The 20,555-nt window shown below is 42.5% G+C and overlaps 1 protein-coding gene across 4 annotated transcripts; it reads left to right on the forward strand.

The window, feature by feature from the left end:
- The first annotated feature begins 362 nt into the window (after window positions 1–362).
- Window positions 363–19,684, forward strand: LOC121853108 (anoctamin-8-like). 4 transcript variants are annotated; one of them, XM_042347045.1, is made up of 16 exons: window positions 363–487; window positions 1,557–1,689; window positions 2,904–3,020; window positions 3,363–3,469; window positions 6,192–6,377; window positions 8,522–8,530; window positions 12,227–12,379; window positions 12,674–12,809; window positions 13,618–13,673; window positions 14,367–14,441; window positions 15,040–15,231; window positions 15,546–15,722; window positions 16,027–16,224; window positions 16,773–16,904; window positions 17,018–17,187; window positions 17,407–19,684. In XM_042347045.1, exons 1-16 carry the CDS (start codon window positions 407–409, stop codon window positions 18,422–18,424), a joined length of 2,940 nt encoding a protein of 979 aa, XP_042202979.1. In that variant the 5' UTR covers window positions 363–406; the 3' UTR covers window positions 18,425–19,684. The 4 variants fall into 4 exon arrangements, with proteins under 4 accessions (XP_042202979.1, XP_042202982.1, XP_042202984.1 ...); XM_042347048.1 differs by having other exon boundaries at window positions 17,410–19,684; XM_042347050.1 differs by having other exon boundaries at window positions 17,485–19,684.
- Window positions 19,685–20,555: the final 871 nt, after the last annotated feature.

Here is a 20,555-nt window from a genome sequence, read left to right on the forward strand (position 1 = left end):
GCGACAAGTGACAGGGTTAGATACACAACACTTCCCTCAGAGTAAAGGGATTATTTCCGTCTTCTGGTAGAGGTTTTTCCTCACCACGATAGGGAGAGAAGGAGGGAGGGAGAGAGGGAGGGAGGGGGAGGGAAGGAGGGAGGGAGGGAGTGAGGGGGAGAGAGGGAGGGGGAAAGAGAGAGAAGGGGGTGTAGAGGGGGTTAGTAAGTAGTGGTAGTTTCTGGTTAATAAGGTAATGTCCGCAGGTGTGTGATCAAGGTAATGTTTTCCGCAGGTGTGTGATCAAGGTAATGTTGTCCGCAGGTGTGTGATCAAGGTAATGTTGTCCGCAGGTTGATCAAGGTAATGTTGTCCGCAGGTTGATCAAGGTAATGTTGTCCGCAGGTTGATCAAGGGAGGTGAGGAGATGCGGCTGGTCAAGAGGATGAAGCCGGAGTACGGTGGCGGCCTCATGGAGTTGTCGCATGCGGAGCTGGGCATCTTCCAGGTGAGTGCCGCAAGCCGCATCCCCCCCCTACACCACCCTTACTGTTTGTATGTTCACTTGTCTGTCTGTCTGTCTCTCTGTCTGTGGCTGTACTGTATGTCTGTTCATCTATCTGTCTGTAAGTCTGTCTGTCTATCTGTCTGTGGCTGTCTGCTGTACTGTATATCTGTCTGTCTACCTGTCTACGAGTCTGTCTGTGGCCACCAATCTATCTGTGAGTGGCTATGGTCACCTGTCTGTGTCTTTCTATGGTCAACTATCTGTCTGTCTGTTTGTCTATTGGTCACCTCTTTCTGTCCACCCCAAAATTGTGCTCTTTGGTGACCTCTGACCTCAGTAAAATGACCTCCTACGCCATTCTTACCATTGATAAGTCATTGTCCCATGTCTCACTCGTATACTGTATATTGTTGACATTACGACAGACAGACAGACAGACAGACAGACCACCTTCCAATTAGCTTTTTGGGGGGGTATTACCTGAGCATTAGACACCCCCAACGCTACTTAACTAGGGTGTCTAATCTTCATGTGATTCTAATCCCACTATATCAAATTTAATTATCGAGTCAGACTTAATGGGATTACATAACATGACCAAATAGCCATTCATTAATATACCTCTATGGATTGACCTTTGACCCTATGGAATTCCTTACAAAAATAGATTAGAGGTGTGGGTGTGTACTGGCTAAAGTGTTCACAGGTGGGTTGAGTTTCACCTGAGTTGACTATTAATTAAAGGTGTGGTTGGTTATAGTTTGCAAGAAGATGAAAACCAAGAGAAATAGTAATTTATACTTTCTTTCCTTATATGAATGGTAGAATAGAGATGATAATAATAATAATAATAATAATAATAATAATAATAATAATAATAATAATAATAATAATAATAATAGTAATGTCTTTAGATTAATACATTATTTCATCACTAACTTTTCTTTCACTTCTGACAAATGTAGATTAATTTTAACACCTAGAAAATATTAACCACCTTATGATAATTTTTATTCTGTGTGTGTGTGTGTGTGTGTGTGTGTGTGGTGTGTGTGTGTGTGTGATGCAGGGCGTGGAGGATGGGGCCACCTTCTTCAGCACTATGGAACGTCAGGTCATCGTTCTACACATTCTCAACTCTCTCAGGGCGGCCCAGAACGAGGCAGTGGAAGGCACCAGCTTCAGGGAGGGCCAGGCTATCAGTACGTACTTACCCTCCCTTCATCTCCCTCACCCGGCCATCAGTAGATACTCTCCCTCACCCGGCCATCAGTAGATACTCTCCCTCACCCGGCCATCAGTAGATACTCTCCCTCACCCGGCCATCAGTAGATACTCCCTCACCCGGCCATCAGTAGATACTCTCCCTCACCCGGCCATCAGTAGATACTCTCCCTCACCCGGCCATCAGTAGATACTCTCCTCACCCGACCATCAGTGGTCTCTCCCTCCCCCGGCCATCAGTAGATACTCTCCCTCACCCGGCCATCTGTAGATACTCTCCCTCACCCGGCCATCAACAGACTCTCCCTCACCGGCCATCAGTAGATACTCTCCTCACCCCGGCCATCAGTAAGATACTCTCCTCACCCGGCCATCAGTAGATACTCTCCCTCACCTATTGCATCGGTAGATACTCTCCCTCACCCGGCCATCCAGTAGATACTCTCTCCCTCACCCGGCCATCAGTAGATACTCTCCCTCACCCGGCCATCAGTAGATACTCTCCCTCACCCGGCCATCAGTAGATACTCTCCCTCACCCGGCCATCAGTAGATACTCTCCCTCACCCGGCCATCAGTAGATACTCTCCCTCACCCGGCCATCAGCAGATACTCTCCCTCACCCGGCCCATTGCTACACTCTGCCCAACAAGCTTATATTAGTTTTTACCTCAACTTGCATAGGAATGATTTGCTTCAAAAAATAATAAAATTTCGTTGGTTGAACACATCTGCTGGTTCAATGAGGCCTAACCAAGTGCTGTGATGTTGTTTGTAAAAAATAATAGTTGCAGACCAGTTTGGGGATAACTGTTGGTTTATGCAATTATTTAAATTATTTTAGCTGCGTTTTGCTAATACAGTAATTATAAATTATTCTATTCACAAATATGCTAATGTTAGAGAAACTGTCTGTTGTACGTTAATATTTTTAGTGCAGTAAAATGTGTGTCACCTGAGCACCGTCGCCATCCAACAGATTCTTAACATAAAACATGAACCTAAAAGTTAGTGAAAAGTTTTAAAACTCTCGCCGTCCACCTCAGGTGAAAGTAAGCTTTTAGCTGTGGCTCGAGGCAATGGCCAAACTAAGTCTAAGCCAGTGGCCAGACTTGAAGTCTAAGTCAGTGGTCAGACTTGAAGTCTAAGTGAATGTTTCCCTGAACCTTTAGTAAGATGATTCCCTCCCACAGTTCCCAAGTTTGAGTCAGAAGGGGTGATCCACGGCATCCTTCCCCTGCACGACTACAAGAAGCTGGAGCACCTCAGAGCCACCTGGGTACAGACCTTCTTCAGGTACCAACCCATAGGTGAGTCCTTACCACCTCAAATCACCCAGGACGACCTCGAGTCTTAGCTGACCTAAGCGTGAGACATTACTGACCTCATATGGCGTACATTTAGACTGCACATCTCACAATAATATACATACTGTAAATCAAGTGACCCTACATGACCTGGTTTGACCTATGTCTCATCCTTATGACAATTTACCTGGATACATCATATTTCGTGTTTCTTTTACACCTAATGTAGGCCTAGGTAAAATATTAACATCTTTATATTACCTTGTATCCAGAAGACCTTTATAATCCTCAATAGGCGACTCATAATTACCGAAATAATTGGTATCGCTCGGTGATCCCTGACAGAGGCGATCCAGGAGTACTTCGGGTCCAAGATCGCCATCTACTTCGCCTGGTTGGGGCACTACACCACCGCCCTAACCGTCCCCGCTGTCATCGGCCTCATCTTCTGGGTAAGGCAACACCCTCCTCCTCTCCCACACCGTCGCTCTCTTCCCCCAACTTTATCGTGAAATTTACATCATTGCTCGACACACCGCGTTTATACTTTTACTTGTGCGTGTGTGTGTCTACTTTTCTCTCTTCAATGTATTAAACTAACTTTGTCTTATGCTCTCAAACAATCTTGTGTGTTCTTTCCAGGTGTTTTGTTACAATGTCAATGTTCGTCTGTTACTTCTCGTGTTTTAACAACCTCCTGGTACCATTTACCTTACTATGCATCCCCGCAGCGCCTACTATCATTTTCAGTTGTATGTGTGTGTCATTGTATGTGTGTGTGTCATTGTATGTGTGTGTGTCATTGTATGTGTGTGTCATTGTGTGTGTGTGTCATTGTATGTGTTTGTCATTTATTTTCGTCTTTTGTTTTTATCTCAACCTGGAACTAACCTATTTTCAGATGAATTCATTGGTTGGGAGGTTAGGTTGCGTCACACCTTTAGACCAATGAGCCGTTACCTTTCAGTCGTGATACGGGTAGTCCCCCTTAGAGGTTCACAGCGCCAGCTCGTTGAACAGGCTTTGTGTGAAATATATAAAGTCTAGGACTACTTTTAGTGTCCTCGTGGTCCAGTGGTTAGCGTTCCCCGGTCACAGTCGTGGGCCCAGGGTTCAAATCCTGGCGGGTTGAGGTGTTGATTGTATATAGAAGTCCGCGTGCTTGTGGTTATCAGCATAAAATAAATATATATATATTTTTACATAACAGTGAACTTTTACCTTCGTTTCATGAATAATTAAGTGATAGCTAAAATAATTACGTCAGAGATACCGTTTTCTTTTTCTTTTTTTTAGCTTCGTTGTATTGATGATTAGGTTAAGAAAATAGTGTGTAGTAGTAGTACAAGACGTGTGTGTATTCTTAGTGTTACAATATACACGAGATGTTAATGAGAGAGAGAGAGAGAGAGAGAGAGAGAGAGAGAGAGAGAGAGAGAGAGAGAGAGAGAGAGAGAGAGAGAGAGAGAGAGAGAGAGAGAGAGTGTGTGTGTGTGGTAAACCGCTACATAATGCGACAGGACAAGTAGTAGTAGTAGTAGTAGTAGAAGACTATCTCTACAATATTACGTGGTGTAGATTATTTTCCGAGGTCAAGTTAGTCTATTTTAACTATTCGAATGAAGAGCCAAGAAAAAGAAAACAAAATTTCCTTGAGTTTCTTTCCGTTAATAACAAGACTTATTATTTCTTTCACAAACTTTGACAAAACTTATATTGCCTTCACATAAATAATAATAGATAATATACTTCTTTTAAATATAAGTTTTACTCTTCCTTCATATAATAAAGTAAAAAAATAAATACTTAAAAGATAAAGAAAGACACGAGTCAATAAATTTTAACAGAAATGTAAAAAATATTCAATAATTTCTTCACACAAAATCTCCTTCCGTTCTTAATTATGTATTTTGTGAGTTTATATTTTCTTTTACATCCTTTAATAATGCATAGATCAAAAAAAATTAAAGCTCCACAGAAGTATTAAGCGTAATGACTTCACGGCTGTAAAATACGTGAGGATTTTTAACGAAAAGTCTGGTTTACGCGTCTGAAGACAAGAGAAGTTAAAGCCTAGTAAATTATTAATATTCTACTGACCATGGACAGATAAATCTCTCTCTTAACCACGATACGTTGATGTGCAGAGTATGTATTGTTTATTGTCAATTATTATACATATGACCAACGTATTTTCAACAATTTGTTAAAGTGCAACAATATTATGAGTTTAAAGGTTTATTATTTGACGTTTCTCAAATTTCCAGGTTATCAAAATATATTAGGCACCTCAGGATAGGACATTTATATTTAATATTATTTATAATTGTATTTACTCCTATCGTTATGCTAGTAGGAGGAACCATGGTTACCGTCACCGACATTACTAACTGGTAACACTGGCGTAGACCAGATGTTGTATTTCTTCACTTCACAACTACAGTTTACAAGTACCTCAATGAAACACCAACAACAATTAAATTTTATATATATATATCTATTTCCTTTGTTGTCTAATGATACTTGAGTACATAAAACTTAAATGGTTACCGTTATAGCCGACCGTTAATTGTTAATTAAATATTCATAATAAAAAATATTAATATAAAAAAGTGCTGACCAAAACAAATTTATTTTATATTTAGACAAATTTGTAATGGCGCGTCGGGTTGTCCGTCAAGTGATGGAGAGCGGCGGCGCCTGTCACTACCGGAACTGTTCCCAAAATATACCAGCAGGAGAGTGTCGAGGCATCGATTACTGTCATGTGTCACCTAAATATCACCTGCCACCTAAATATCATGCACCACAGCGCTCACTGGTGGCAAATAAAATTTTCCAACTGCATTCAAGCTGTATTCCTAAGTTTATCATAGCTACCGGTGATCAGATGTTGCCAAAAATTCACAGGATAATGTAACAGATCTGAAGGTACAATTTGTCCAACTTTTACCAAAATATTTCTACACAACTTTTATGTAGGATTTTGAGCTTTACCAGGACACTTCTAGCTTAATTATTATATAGATTTCTGTATAATACCATAATGGGTGAGTACCTTACTGTGTGTCACGATAAACTTTATACTAGTACGTAGCCAACAACAAGGCCAGGTTCCCCCTAAAGAACTTCCACAGCCAATGATGTGAGCTAACCTTGTTGCTACTATTTCAGGTGTGTCTGTGGGGGCGTGACCAGGCACTAGAGGACAAAGGTTTCGTGCTGTTTGCCTTCTTGAACGTGGTGTGGGCGTCCATGTGGTTGGAGGGGTGGAAGAGACACAGCGCCGTCTTGGCTTACAACTGGGGGACGCTTGACTCTCACGTGGAGGTCTTCTCGGAGTCCAGGCCGCACTTCACGGTGAGTTGCTCCTCACCCTCCCCGGGGTAGGCTGGCAGACCCCGGGGCTTGTGTGTTGTTGTCTGTTGTTGTTAGTTATGACAGCTTTAACGTAATACAACAGGCATAAAATTATCAGCATTATTACAGTACCACGACGATAAATAACACGGTTTTTTTAGTCTTGCTAGAGTACCATTCAACACACAGCTTTATAGTCCTGTCATCAGAAATGTTAACATGTTTACTACATAAGCGTGAGACTTGACACAACTTTATTACAGTACCTCAAGGTGAGACGTGCCACCTTCTTACCGTCGGCCGCCATACAAATGAAGGAACGTGGAGGTACCTTTATGATTTTTTTTTTACTTTGATAACTACTGTAACTGAGTGGGTGGCCGTGGTGTTTAGGAGATCTGTTTGAAGACTTGAAATGTTGGACAGTGTTTTGTGGGAAAAAGGTGGAAAATATTATATAGATCGGCATTCAAGGTAACGAATCTGACCGCTATAACATACCAACAAACTCGGGTGGTGCCGTGAGATAAAACAACTTCATGTTATTATTTTGCAACGAAAGATAACTCGCCCTATAACATGACGCAGCTCAGCGACAAAAAAAAAAAAGTAATTCAGCAGCAAAAATCGTCAATATAACGTAAACTAAGACCGGAAAATAATGTGAAATGGATCGACTGATTATTTCGTAAGTCAACGCAAAAGTTAAAACAGTATAGGTTTTACTCTTGACATGAATACACACACACTAAGGTGCTGCCGAAGTCATGGAGGATGGAACACACTTTTGTATAGAATGAATTCGAATTTAGGGTGAAAAGAGACGCCCCAACATTTGTGCCTTGGGGCCGATGAGGTATAAGGTCAGTTAGCAAGAACAGTTTCACATTTTTTATAAACACAGTCAATGAGCAGTGATGGATCCAAGGTAGGTTGGAGGTTCCCATTGAACTTTTATGCGTTTGTTGTGTTACATAGAGCATTAAATAAGACTCATATACTGACTATCTATTCTCTTAAGCAATTGCCACTTCCAGAACCTTCAACGCCGGCAGTGTGGTCTGTATGTGTTGCTTTAGACCCTCCGCCTCCTCCCATACCAAAATCCTGGGTCCGTCACTGTCATTTGTAAAGATTATACAGCTACGATCAACCACATGTCAGTTAACCCATAAACCTTCCTCGGTGCCAGTGATGAAGCGACCAGGGAGTGTTTGTTTACCGTCCAGTTACAGTCACTTGTGTACAGTTTGTCCTCCAGGTCTTGTGTTCAACTCATCAGACCTCTGTATCTCAAATGTTCATCGAGCTCAAGAGTTTTAGTTGAGGAGGAAAAGGTTCTTGTAAAACAATTAACTCTTCTCTAAAAGGGTCTTGTTGTATTAGTGTTTTCATTCCATTACATACATAAACACACTGATCAATAGGCAGTCTGTTTCCAGGTAGAAGTAAAATTCAATATATTTTCCTGTTGAATTACATTATGTGTATGTTGTTAATAACTATCGATTGAGATTCACTGTAAATATTACCCCATGGTCATTTTTAAAAAGATAATCACTACTTGACAAAGATTTAAACAAACTTAACACACACTTGGGTGACCTTAAGGCATTCTGATCGTCTAATGAAGAGTGGCTGACAGGGACTGAGAGCAAGAGAGGATGGAGTATAGTATTTATACTTGCTGGAGAACAGTTGGGTTGGGTCGTGGCCTTCTGAGACAGTTCACTTCATCAACATTAATTTTCGTTTCCGTTGGTAAAATATTATCCTGGAGTGATAGAAAGATGTTCCTTTTGACATCACTGAACTTAATTAACCTCCGTGACCCAACCTGGTAGCTTCACCTGGTCTTGTATTTTGACCAACAAGGATGTAGTACTGCACTCTCTTCCATCCTCGTTACTGCCCCTTGATCTCCGCCTCTTTCTTCGTCACGATAACGATGCCGGTTAGATTAACACTTTTTTTTCTCAAATTCGTGATTGTGTTTACATTACACATTATACTGTACTACACTAAGTAAAACTCGAATGATCGTATGTTAAGTGAGTGACAAAAGTTAAGCCTTCTGTATAATGCTTTACACTTTAACCCATGTAGCTGACAATGACACTTCTTATCTCCTCACTGGGTCCTAGATGGAAACGGTGAGTATGGTTTGAGCGGGCTGGGGCAGGGCTATAGGGTTAGTGGCTAGGCTAAGGGCGCCAGGCGTCCACTTTCTGCCTATCTCTTGGGCATGTTCCTGTAGCTGGTTGATGACTAGTGTACTGTAGTGTCTTTGGCTGCAGTAAAGGTTTTCAACTTATCTGTAAGGTGGCGAAGTAGATCTTTCCCTTGTGCATGTTTTGAAATTTGTACGCCAATCTTTGTATCATCTGTAACAACGTAGAGATTTTTTAAAGATATTATAAAGCTTTCTTATACCTTACTGTATATGAACCATATAATGGCCATTTGGGAGTCTCTGAAACACAATTTTGACGTAGCAGAGTGCGGTTATGAGATGACTGAGAGGTATAGATCCCGTCTTGCCCAGCTGATGATGAAGTAGTGGATGAGAAATATTAGTGAATAGTGATGGATAGAAGTATAGAGCAAGACATTAGTATTTAGTTAATGGATATGAAGATGTAATGGATATCAGTTATTATGCACAAACAGCAGAAGCAAATGGACGTGAAGTAGATTACAAACCGTATGGTCACAACCTCTGAACCTATTGTCTTATGACCTACTGACCGTGATGTTCACCTGTTGGGTTAAGGCGGCACTCAGCTTACACCAACAAATACCGATTCGCTTGCCAGAATATGAATAATACGTTGACGTCCGGAGCTGAAGTACCTGTGGCCAAGGTTCACGCCAGAAGATCAATCCGTCAGTAACAACTCAACCAATTTGGAAAGAGGGAAGTGTTGCAACATGTGCCGAGTTATGATACAAGGCCACGGAACTGAATCTCTTGGGTTAGTTAGTGTCAGTGAGTTAAGATGCGCTTTAGCTGTACATTCAAGTCGGCATTCATCTGGCAGCAAAATTTATATACTGTACGTCAAAAATTTTACTTTAAGAAAATACTGGTACTTTTTTTTTTAGAATGATAGACTCATGACAAACCAAGACTTAAAATATAGCTCCACTTTTCCTTGAGAGAACGACGGGGCGAGACAAGCCGATCCTCACCACTTATGTTTAACAAAGACACCAAAAGGAACACATTTCCTCTGGTTGTCATGACGAGTTGGGTGTTCAGAGGTGTGTGTGTCGGTGGCAAATTCAAATACGTTCCAAATAACCTTAACCTCACCTTTAACTGAGATAGTTAATTAAATAAAGACACCTAATATAATCCACTTACCCGTCCCACCACAGTACACAGGCAAGAGCTTCCTGGGTAACATATCCTTGTAAACCCAAAAGCAAATACAGTCTTTCCATTTACAAAAAAAAAAAAAATATTCCCCAATACATTTGCCATAAAACATCTGTTAATCATCACCACCTAAAGAACCTGGAGATTACTAGTAACATAATGTACAGTACACAGGACCAGACAACACCGCGGCTTACACCTGTAGTTACAACTATAAAAAATACACCAATGGACCAACAACCTTCTACCACCAGACAACCAGAAAAGATTTTAGGATATACGGTAACAAAGACGGCATTTAGTTCATGTTCGTTTATTTTTATTTTCACTTTTTTTTTTTTTTTTTAGTTTTACCTCGGGCAGGTTTGGTCTCCTCGCCTCGTAGCAGAAAAATACCATCTAAACAGTCAACAGTATTATAAAGTTGCCAGAAACCTCCCAGCTGTACAATCACAGGAACAAGGCATGGCTCTCCCTGATCTAGATATTCCCAGTTACTATTATAACGAACCATATTGTACTGTACGCGAGGGCAACACCACCACTCACTACCATCTGCCAACAAGAGCATCTGGGAGGGCTCTTAACATTCTAACTTGGCAACCAAAAATCATTTATACCATCACTGTGGAACTTCCCGCCACAAAGTGTTTTTTCTTTACCATAATATGACCTCCAACATTTCAAAATATATTGCCTCGGCGAATAGATTTGACAGCGACACTTGTCTGATCTTTCCTTTCTCTTTTATGTCAACGAATAAAACACACAAACATAATTCAGCCATCCAGATAATGTCTCATTTGGATCGATCTACGACAACATGTTACGTGTGTACGATCGTGTTTGAGACAAATCTCGGCGGGACTAATAGATACTGTACCCATTAATGCAGTATAGTGTCAAAATATTGATGTTCACTGTACTGACAGACTAACACATGTAAGTGACAGTCCTCAGATAGACGTACCTGTTTTGATGACAATTTAGTTCCCTTATAACATTACTTAAACAGTTACAGGAGTAGAAAACATAAAGGCAAATGACTTGTATTTTTGATCGTCACCATCCTTGGTCTGACACTAGCACAAGTTTTAGAGAAATTTTGCACATAACAGCTTACTCCCAATATGCATGACATATTTACATTTTGGAATTATATTTCATTGCTCTTTAGATTAATGTTCCCTTTGTATAATATCTCTTATTGGTGTCTAAGGATTATAAACTAGAATTCTGTAGTGTCTCTCCTGTCTATAATGTGTACTGTACCCCAATTACTGTCCAAGCTTCTTCATTATACACTTACGTTAGGCCTGTGCTTCTTCATTATACATTTTAAATGATGTAAAGTATTGAAATATATTTAGGCAGGAATATGTAAATATTGTGATAATTGTACATCTCTATTTAAAGAGACCCTTCTGGTATATTGGAGTCACAACAACAAAACAATTCATTCATCCCGTCTTGAACTACAATATAGGTGAATAATTTTCATGTTTTTGTGTGACAGTAGCAGACAGCTGCCTCACGCTGCCGACTCCACGTTTAGGATAGTTTTACCTACAAAAATTGTATCAAACATTTTCTAGAGAATATATCATTACCGAGTTAAAATCCTGTTTTGTTTTACATCACTTTCAGTAAGAATGCTGTGGAACTCTACCATGTTCAGATATGGCTAACAAATTTACCAATAATTTAGCCATTCATGTTCAGACTTCCTCCTTTACCTCATAGTGTCTCCTCAAGAACCTCGCAGTAACAGGAACTAGGATGGGGGGCTCAGATTTAAACAGAATAATATCAGTATTTACATTCCTGGCCTAAGACTACAGAGATCATTTTAAGAGGCTGGGTGTTGCTGAGTTATGGATGGATGGATGAGTTCGTCTTGGCTTCCCTCTCACTTATGTTCCAGGAGTCTCCGCTTTGATGTGTAACACTTTTAAACTCCCCCAAGTGTTCTCTTCAGCCTCTACAGCCATCTTCTGAGGGCAGGGTAAAGGGGAACATTGTTAACACTGACCAGATCTACAACAGCTCCGTGGTCTCAGTAATGACGCGTGACAGCCAAGTCTTTCTCTTCCCTGATCATCCACGCCCTCCGTCGATGGCATCCTAAAACTACCCACATGCTGCTCCGGCATAAACTCTCATAATAACTTATTCAGAATGTATATAGCGCGGGTAGAATACCTAAGTTATCATCAATCCATTCCCCAAACTGTAAATACTGATCAGTATATCATTATCATGTACCAAAAATACAGCTGTAATATCTCGGATGGAGTAAGTTAACAGATTATTTTGTACCAGAGATAGAGATCAAATTTTTTTTTTTTGGGGGGGTTGACAAAAGGTCATTATACAGTCGTAGAAATACTGAATAGAGCTATAAGTTGTGAGGTTAATAGTAAGGACTAGACCTATACGTTGGTGGTGACTGTGAGGTGTATGGCAGGGGGACTTGAAGGTGAGCAGCGTGACGGGCCGCCTGGAGCCTGAGTACCCGGCCTGGCGGCGTAACCTCATCCGCTACCTCGTCACCCTCCCCATCGTCTTCTGCTCTTTATTCGCCGTCTTCATCGTCATGCTGCTCATCCTCCAGCTACAGGTGGGACACTACCTTGCTCTCTTCTTGAATCTTAATATATCTGGTACGAGGACTGCGAGATCTTTGCATTTTTACAAGGTCTGATTTATCTGAGGCAGAGTTTAATAACAGACATTCTCTAAAGATCAACATTACCTAATATAGACCATTGATTGTCGGATATAAAATATTTCAGTCTTACGGAAAGGCATTAAAGTTATGACAAATACATAACTCGAGCTTAATAGACACACCTACAACACGAAATTAGCGCTTGTCTAGAACACGTTTATGTAGCGGTGTTTGTGCCTGCAGGACCTGTGTGACGCCTTCATCTCGGCGCACGAGTACACCTTCTACCTGTCGTACGCTCCCAAAATCCTGATGGCCCTCACCATCTCCGCCTTCGACGAGGGTTACACTAAGGTGGCCGTCTGGCTCAACGATATGGGTAAGTCCCACCTGCAGGCTCAGACCTTAACACCTGAGGGCCCTACCTGTCCGTCCTATTACGGCTCCAAGCTCCATCTCTCCTCCCATTACATACACTATTTAGGATACAACCTGATGGTGTTATACTAATAGACTACAGTAGTTCAGCAACATACTGCACCCGTCTTGATGGGGAACAGTACACACACAACCAAACAACACTAACAACACGCACCAACACATAAGCTTAACACTCAACGAAGACTTTACTCAGTGTCTGGCCTTTTTTTTGTTCAAGAATCTCCTGACCAAAAGCAATGAAAGGCAGATAAACGGGTCCATGTAAACTACACCTCTATGTGTTTATGCAGTACTGGTCATCTCATAAGGCGCACACCACTGGAAAATTTATATTCATTTTTTTTTTTAGGTGAGGTGGCGATGACAAGTCGAATAGTCACCTAGGTCTCCGGGCTCTGGGATCACCTAAAACCAGTCGTCTCCCATATTCACCCAAGAGACATCAGTGACTATCCGACTTGTCCTCGTCACCTATTTCAGGAGTTATGATTTTCTCACCTGAAAAAAGAAAAAAAACAACACAAGCGAACAACAATTCTCCAATGGTGCAAACCTTATGAGACACCCTGTACATGGAGCCATCGTCAACAACAACAACTGATTGCACAACTATAGCAATGAGTGATTAGTATATGTATCTCTGTACAGTATTGAATCTAGAATTATATAGATGCGATTGATATAAAACTTTGATATATCCTAAGAGTCAAACTAAAGTGTTGTGTGTGTGTGTGTGTCATCCTCAGAGAACTACCGGGTGGAGGAGACGTATCAGAACCACCTCATCATCAAGCTGGCCGTGGTGAGTCTATACAGCCCTCCCTCACACCTCACACCCTCACACCCTCTTACCCTCACACCTCACACCACAACACACCCTCTTACCCTCACACCTCACACCACAACACACCCTCTTACCCTCACACCTCACACCACAACACACCCTCTTACCCTCACACCTCACACACCTCACCCCATCACACCCTCTCACCCCTCACCCTCTACCTCACCCCCACACACCTCTCTCACCCCTCCACCCTCAACAACACACCCTCTTACCCTCTCCATCACCCCCACACACCCTCTCACCCCTCACCCCCACCCTCACCCCTCACACACCCTCTTACCCTCACCCCTTCACCACAACGTGATATAAGGTAACTCGTTTTACTCCTATGTAATGTCCTAATGACGAGTGTACCTACGTGTACCTCTATCACGTTGTTCGAAAAGTTGAGTATTGTGTAAAATCAAAGTCTTCGAGTTTATTGATGGAAAATTTTATCGGTTTTCTAAAGGTAATTGTAGGTGGAAGTTTATTGAAGGTGAACAACACAATAGTTCCAGAGGGAGAGTTTGCTACATGAACGGAGGAAGAAAAAAAATGGGAATATTGAGATAAATTTATAAATATTTCAGATACTTGTAAATATAAGTTTAAGGCAGCATCTTGTATCGTGTTGCTAGACAGTGATGGTATAATGTTGTGTTACAGTTCCGGTTCGTTAACTCGTTCCTGTCGCTGTTCTACATCGCCTTCTACCTGCAGGACATGGAGCGTCTCAAGGAGGTCAGTCACTTTAGAAGGGAAATTATCATGTAAATTATTAGTAAATGTTGTAAGTCTTTCATGATAGCAACCAACAAAAACTCTGATACTGTAAAGCATAAATGTGGCAAAGAGTCGAAGTTGAGGGTGGTGGCACTCAACAGTAGTACCAGAAGTGCCACCAGATGTCTCTACTTAAGGCACCAACCAACACAAACACGAACGTAAATTGTAATCATCACATGCACACCTGCTGTGATCGTAAGCAGACATAAATTATGGAGAAATAACCAAACAGATATAAACAAATGTATAGGCTATAGTTTTTGAGGATAATGCAACTACCCTACCCCTAAGAACACACTTTATGACAGTACATTGTAAACTGTAATGGAGCTTCACTTTACCATTCGACGCATCAGCAGCCAAACACGAAAGACAAGACGGTACCTCCATATTACCTGCAGACAAACAGGTTAGGTAGTCAGTCTTGCACTTTAACTCCTCACAACCACAACTTTCATCTCCTGGTGTATTATTAACAATGCCATGTCTGATATTATTACTTTAGCATCCCAGCTCCGCCTTGTAATCCTCACACTCACCAACAACTCCTCAGCAATTGGCGGCACTGCTGCTGACGAGACAGGTTGTGGGCAACATCAGAGAGTCGTGTATCCCGTACCTGATGGAGCAGTTCAAGCTGGCTAAACTAAGCTTTGACCTGTACGGTGCACTGTCCCCCTCTGAGGAGACCAAGCAGCAAGACTGGCCCCAGGAAAACCCACCCCAGTCAGCAGGAGACACACAGGTGGGTGTTGTCACTCGTTATCTTGTCCCAATGTTGCCTCCCTGTAGCCCGCATCACCCCTCCCCATGTAGCTCCCATTACTGTTCAGTTAAATTGATATAAAATTACCCTGAGCCCGTTTATGAGGCTCCCTGTCCCAAACACCCGCCATATTGGTCTAAAAATGGAAAGACTTGCACATTATCCTCATGGGTCTTATTACTGACAAGTGGCAAACAATATGGAGTGATTCCTCCTGCCAAATCAAGCTTAACATTGTCATTATGGACACAACTTTAAAGAACTTCATAAGATTCGTTTGCTTGTTCATATAGATTCCGGAAGAGAAAGAGGAGGAGTCGAGTCCGGAGAGTGCGCCCAACAGCAACAAAGTGACACCAACGGCCCCGTCTGGCGAGGAGGCAGTGAGCAGCACCGACCCGTTTCTGGCTCGCGGCAGCAGCAAGAATCGCATCGTCAGCCAAGCTGAGGTGGAGTGTAACATGTCCAGAGTGAGTCTCAATATTTATAATTTCCTTGTTGTCTAAGCTTATCATCATAGCTTTTTCACTGTCAATCTCCATCTTCCATACTACATACAGTAAAGAATAATCGTAAACTAATAAGATAATAGTGTAACTTATCTTAATGTTAAACTAGAACGATTTGAATGTGAGAAAACCAAAAGATTAATTAAATTAACCCAGGAACTGAGTGAAACAGCCGTGTACTGTGCCTAAAGCTCTCTCCTAGACATAATTCATCCCCAATACTGTGAACGGAACAACACCTCACCAGTTCTGATGACAATTACAGTACGAGGGAACGTTTGAGGACTACCTGGAAATGTTCATCCAGTTCGGCTACGTGACGCTCTTCTCCTCCGCCTTCCCGCTGGCCGCCATGTGCGCCTTTCTCAACAACCTCATCGAAATCCGCTCAGATGCCTTCAAACTCTGTTGCGTCTTCCAGAGGCCCTTCAGCGACCGTGCCCAGAGCATTGGTGTGTGGCAGGTAGGTACTGGCTCCTGATTCTTGACCCGACTACATTTTTGGACTGATAATAATTCTTGACAACTTCATTTGCGTTTGTGGTCAGTTTATCAACAAACTGGTGAAGCTCCTTGGTAAGCGTTTGTCTCCAGAATGTCATGTGGATTTAAAGGCCAACGGAAACTGTTTCATCCTTATCTCTCTTTTATCTTTGGTTCCTAATTGTTGTTTTTAAGTACTGTGGCTGTTTCCAAGATACTTATTTCAGTTATCAAATTCACATCATGTATTCAGCAACAACAGTACAGGTTTAACCCCTTGTCTCACCTGTATTAATACGATGAATACATTGTACCCATGAGACTAACTTGTTCTACTCAGAAGGACTAGTCATCGTACTCAAGGGGTTAAGTATTAGCGCAGATGTTTAAGACACTCATCATACGGTGTTAGTGCAAAGTGTCGATAATATCTATAATGTTGATCACAATATAAGTTAAAATGTTAAGATACCATTAATGTAAACACCACCAAGTTGATGTACGTGTGTGTGTGTGTGTGTGTTGCAGGACGCCATGGAACTGATGGGAGTACTGAGCATCATGGTCAACTGCATGCTGATTGGTCTGTCTGGCCAAGTGCACCGCATGTTCCCTGAGATGTCAATAGCTCACACCATCCTCCTCATCATCGTCCTCGAGGTGTGTTATTCTCGAGTGTTTAGGTACAACATATACTGAGGCGTCATCTATTCTCATGCTAATATTTTAATCATTTCGAGGAGTAAAGAATGAGAGAGTATGACCTGTTCCAGCACGCCATGATCGCGTTGAAGTACGGCATCAGTTACGCCATCCCGGACATCCCAGAGTGGATCGCGACAGAGATGGCCAAGGTGGAGTTCCAGCGCCGGGAGGCTCTACGTCGCCTCTCTACCTCCAATTCCCCCCCAACCCGAGAGGACTCACAGCCTCCCTCTCCTCGGTGAGACAACTGGGCACGCAAGCTCAAGGTTTTTTATTTTTCTTATCATGGGAGGGTTGTTATATTTCGGGTTTTTAATTTTGTGGGCTATTTTTTCAATCTTTTCTACATTTTTTCTTTTGAACAAGACAAGCAGACCTCCTTCCCTTTGAGTATTCCTCACTTTTCACTTTGCCTGAATATCAAAGTTGCTTTAATCATATTCTATCTCAACCCCAGCAGGTACTTGTTTGGGCATACGATAACGTCAACAGAGTATGTGGATAGCAGTGCCCAGACGGACATTATGTATTCCAGGAGGAGATCCTTCAAGACATCTCCCACCAGCACCATAGACGAGGATGACGTTCACTCTCCAGCGGAGTCGAGCAGCCAGAGAGGAAGTCTAAGTGAAGGGACGGCAGAGATGGGAGACATCGACGAGAAGGGAGAAGACGGGATGACATACCGTGAGCTGGATGAAGCGAGAATACGACCAATCGTACGACTAGGGCGGAGCGTCTCTGATTGTGAACGAGTCCGCCACCGTGTACCACGCATCAACAGAGCGATGAAACAAGAAAGTAATGAATCCAATGACTCGGAGGAAGATTTAATAACAACAAAACAGTTTGACAGTCTGCCAATGCTGTCAGCCCCGGCAGCCTTTGATAAAAAAAACAGATTGTTTAGGTTTTCCCCGGACAATGAAAATGCAATCGGGCAGATAAAGCCCAGATCTCGGCTTCTCGAGAAACCTGACTTTTCCCACGGACAATATGCTCAATTCTCTTCGCGGTCAGTCGAGTGTGTGTTAGACGCCACAGGGCATGGCCGCTTCACTGACGACTCCACTGGCCACATCAGTGAGGAGGGCACCCCTGAAAACAGCGTGGCCAGTCGGACACCAACGCCTCCCCCAACTGAGGAACGCAAGAAGGCGACTCACCCTCCTGTTACTCCTCGGGCCGAGGCACCAACGCCACCACACGCTGTCAACGAGCCCAAGGAACTTGTAATCCGAAAGAAACCGCCCATGAAGTTCCTTAAGCGTGCGCAGAGTTTGTCGTACGTGTTCAAACGCAATACTGCTAAACCAGAGAAGAAAAAGAAAGTAATACGCGACGACTACGCCGCGTTGACCTCAACGAGAGAACCTCAAGGAGAGATGGCGCTCGTGCCTCTGGAGAAGTTGGTTCAGATCGACGACATCCAGATGCAGCCGTCACTCTCCAGCTATAACGTGAACGGCGACTAACACTCCCCTTCCTCACCCCGGCGAACATTCATCATGATTTAGCTGTAGAGTTAATCACAACTATAAGCATAAGTGTTTGTGTTAGGGCTGCCTGCCTGGCTGTCTAGTGGACGGTGAAGGAACAAAAATGAACCGTGAAAACATCTATCTGGCATAATAGTGAGTGCAGTTAATACTATCCTGCACTGTCCATATCTTCTGCATAATTACTATTCATGTCATATCTAAATCTTAGATTGGAATAGTAGTCGACCCAGAGATCGATAGTGTTTTCTATGTTATGGATGGATAAGCCTTTCAGATCACTGGCGCTTGTAACAAGTGAGTGTGCGTGAAGCTGCCAGATAAAATGTGTGGACGTGTGGACGTTCTTGGCTGGTTACGTGTGTGTGTGTGTGCGTGTCTACATACATGCACCGCACACTGCCGGTCCGTACAGAGATCGCACATACATCTATATCGCCTCTGGTGTTGCCTTACAAAGTTCTGTTGCTCTTTTACAACAATAGTTTCCAAGTCATTGTGTAGGTGTGTGTGAGTGTGTGTTAGTGCGTGAGTGTGTGTGACAGCGTGTGAGTGTATTTACGAGTAAGCTTCCATAGCTTGCTAAGGCTTGTACATGTTTTCAATATTATTTATTTACAACAGTGTGTTAGGTGTGGGTGCGCGTATGTGAGGTGACAAAATATTCAAATATGAAGATAAATATAAGATAATATATGTGCTCGTCGATCTTCGCAAACACTCTTTTCATCTATATCCTGTGTGTGACTCTATACATCACATCTCCGCTACTCCCCTACACGCTGTGTTTTCTACCAGATGATCCTGACTCTTGGTGTGAGGTGTCCCAGCATGCATGGTACTGTACAGTAGATGCCAGATAACCTTAGGACAGTTAACACACTCAAAATGGAAGTTGGGATATCAGCATTTATCTTCTCATTGACCTTTCATATTTTCATGTGATATATTATTTTTTTCGTTGTTTTAAGACATAAGGTGCAACTTACGTTTATAAAACTATAACGAGTGTAAAACAATGGCTGTGTACAAATTGTTTTAGTAACCGTTACACTCAGCAAGACGGAGGTGGAGCTACTGGTGAGAGCATCAGTGGTGCTCCAAACTTTACAACCACATGAATTAACACAAACTTTTTATGAGTTAAAGATTTATTTACCTCCAAAAGAGTATAATATTGTACACAAAGCAATGGAAATTGTTGACTGAAAACCTAATACAAAATAGAAAAGTGAATGATAAGTTTTTCTTCAAACCTTATCCTCGTTTTCTCAGTTAAGGACAGTGTGCAGTCGCCATCGTGTATATACTTGGCTGGGTCTCCCTTGCCATGTGTAATGCCTCATATGATCTCTGTTGTGTCATGTTGGTGCGCTGCCCAAACTCTCTGACCAGAATTACAAGGTCTTGGAGCAGCTGAAGATTTGTAAAGCGAAAGTACTTGAAAAAGGTAAGTTATATGGAAGCAAGGAAACAGGTAGAGAGAGACCCGCAACGCAGATTGGGGATAGTCACAAAAAAGCGCTGTAGTTGACTGCTTTGGCACAGACAATCATTGAAAGTGCAGTACTTAGTGCGGCAAAAAAAAACTATTCCGGAGAATTCTACTACCACTCAAGGACACCACTGGCAGGCGTAGAGTACCTTGGTGGACGCCAGTTTGTCAACAAGCAATTCTTGAACGCAATACCTGGTACAGAATCCTTCATGGGGCTGTTACCCAAAGCAATCTGCTATAGAAGAAAATATGTAAGGCTCATGCACGTAGATTTATCACGGAGTACTCGCAGGTCCTGGCAAGAATACCTCTCCACTATCAAGGTAAGTTCGGAGGCTAAGTGAACACGTTCGGGAGCTAGGATGCTCGGGAACTAGCTCTCGAACGTGTTCGCCCAGCTTACGAACGACTGAGAAAACGGCTGTATTCCGGGCGGGCCAGAGGAGTTCTTTCATCCCCCAAACATAAAGTGAGGGACCAACTCTTAATAGCCCCAAGACATAACAGATTATCTCGCCCGTCAGATTGCCAGAGTGAGCAGCTCTTACTATAATCCCCATTTCACTCCAGTGAGGGGGCGGACCAGGAGGCAGCCTTGTTGTTTGACAG

The sequence above is a fragment of the Homarus americanus genome, unplaced genomic scaffold (genome assembly GCF_018991925.1).
Source record: "Homarus americanus isolate GMGI-L3 unplaced genomic scaffold, GMGI_Hamer_2.0 scaffold32871, whole genome shotgun sequence".
Lineage (NCBI taxonomy): Eukaryota > Metazoa > Arthropoda > Malacostraca > Decapoda > Nephropidae > Homarus > Homarus americanus.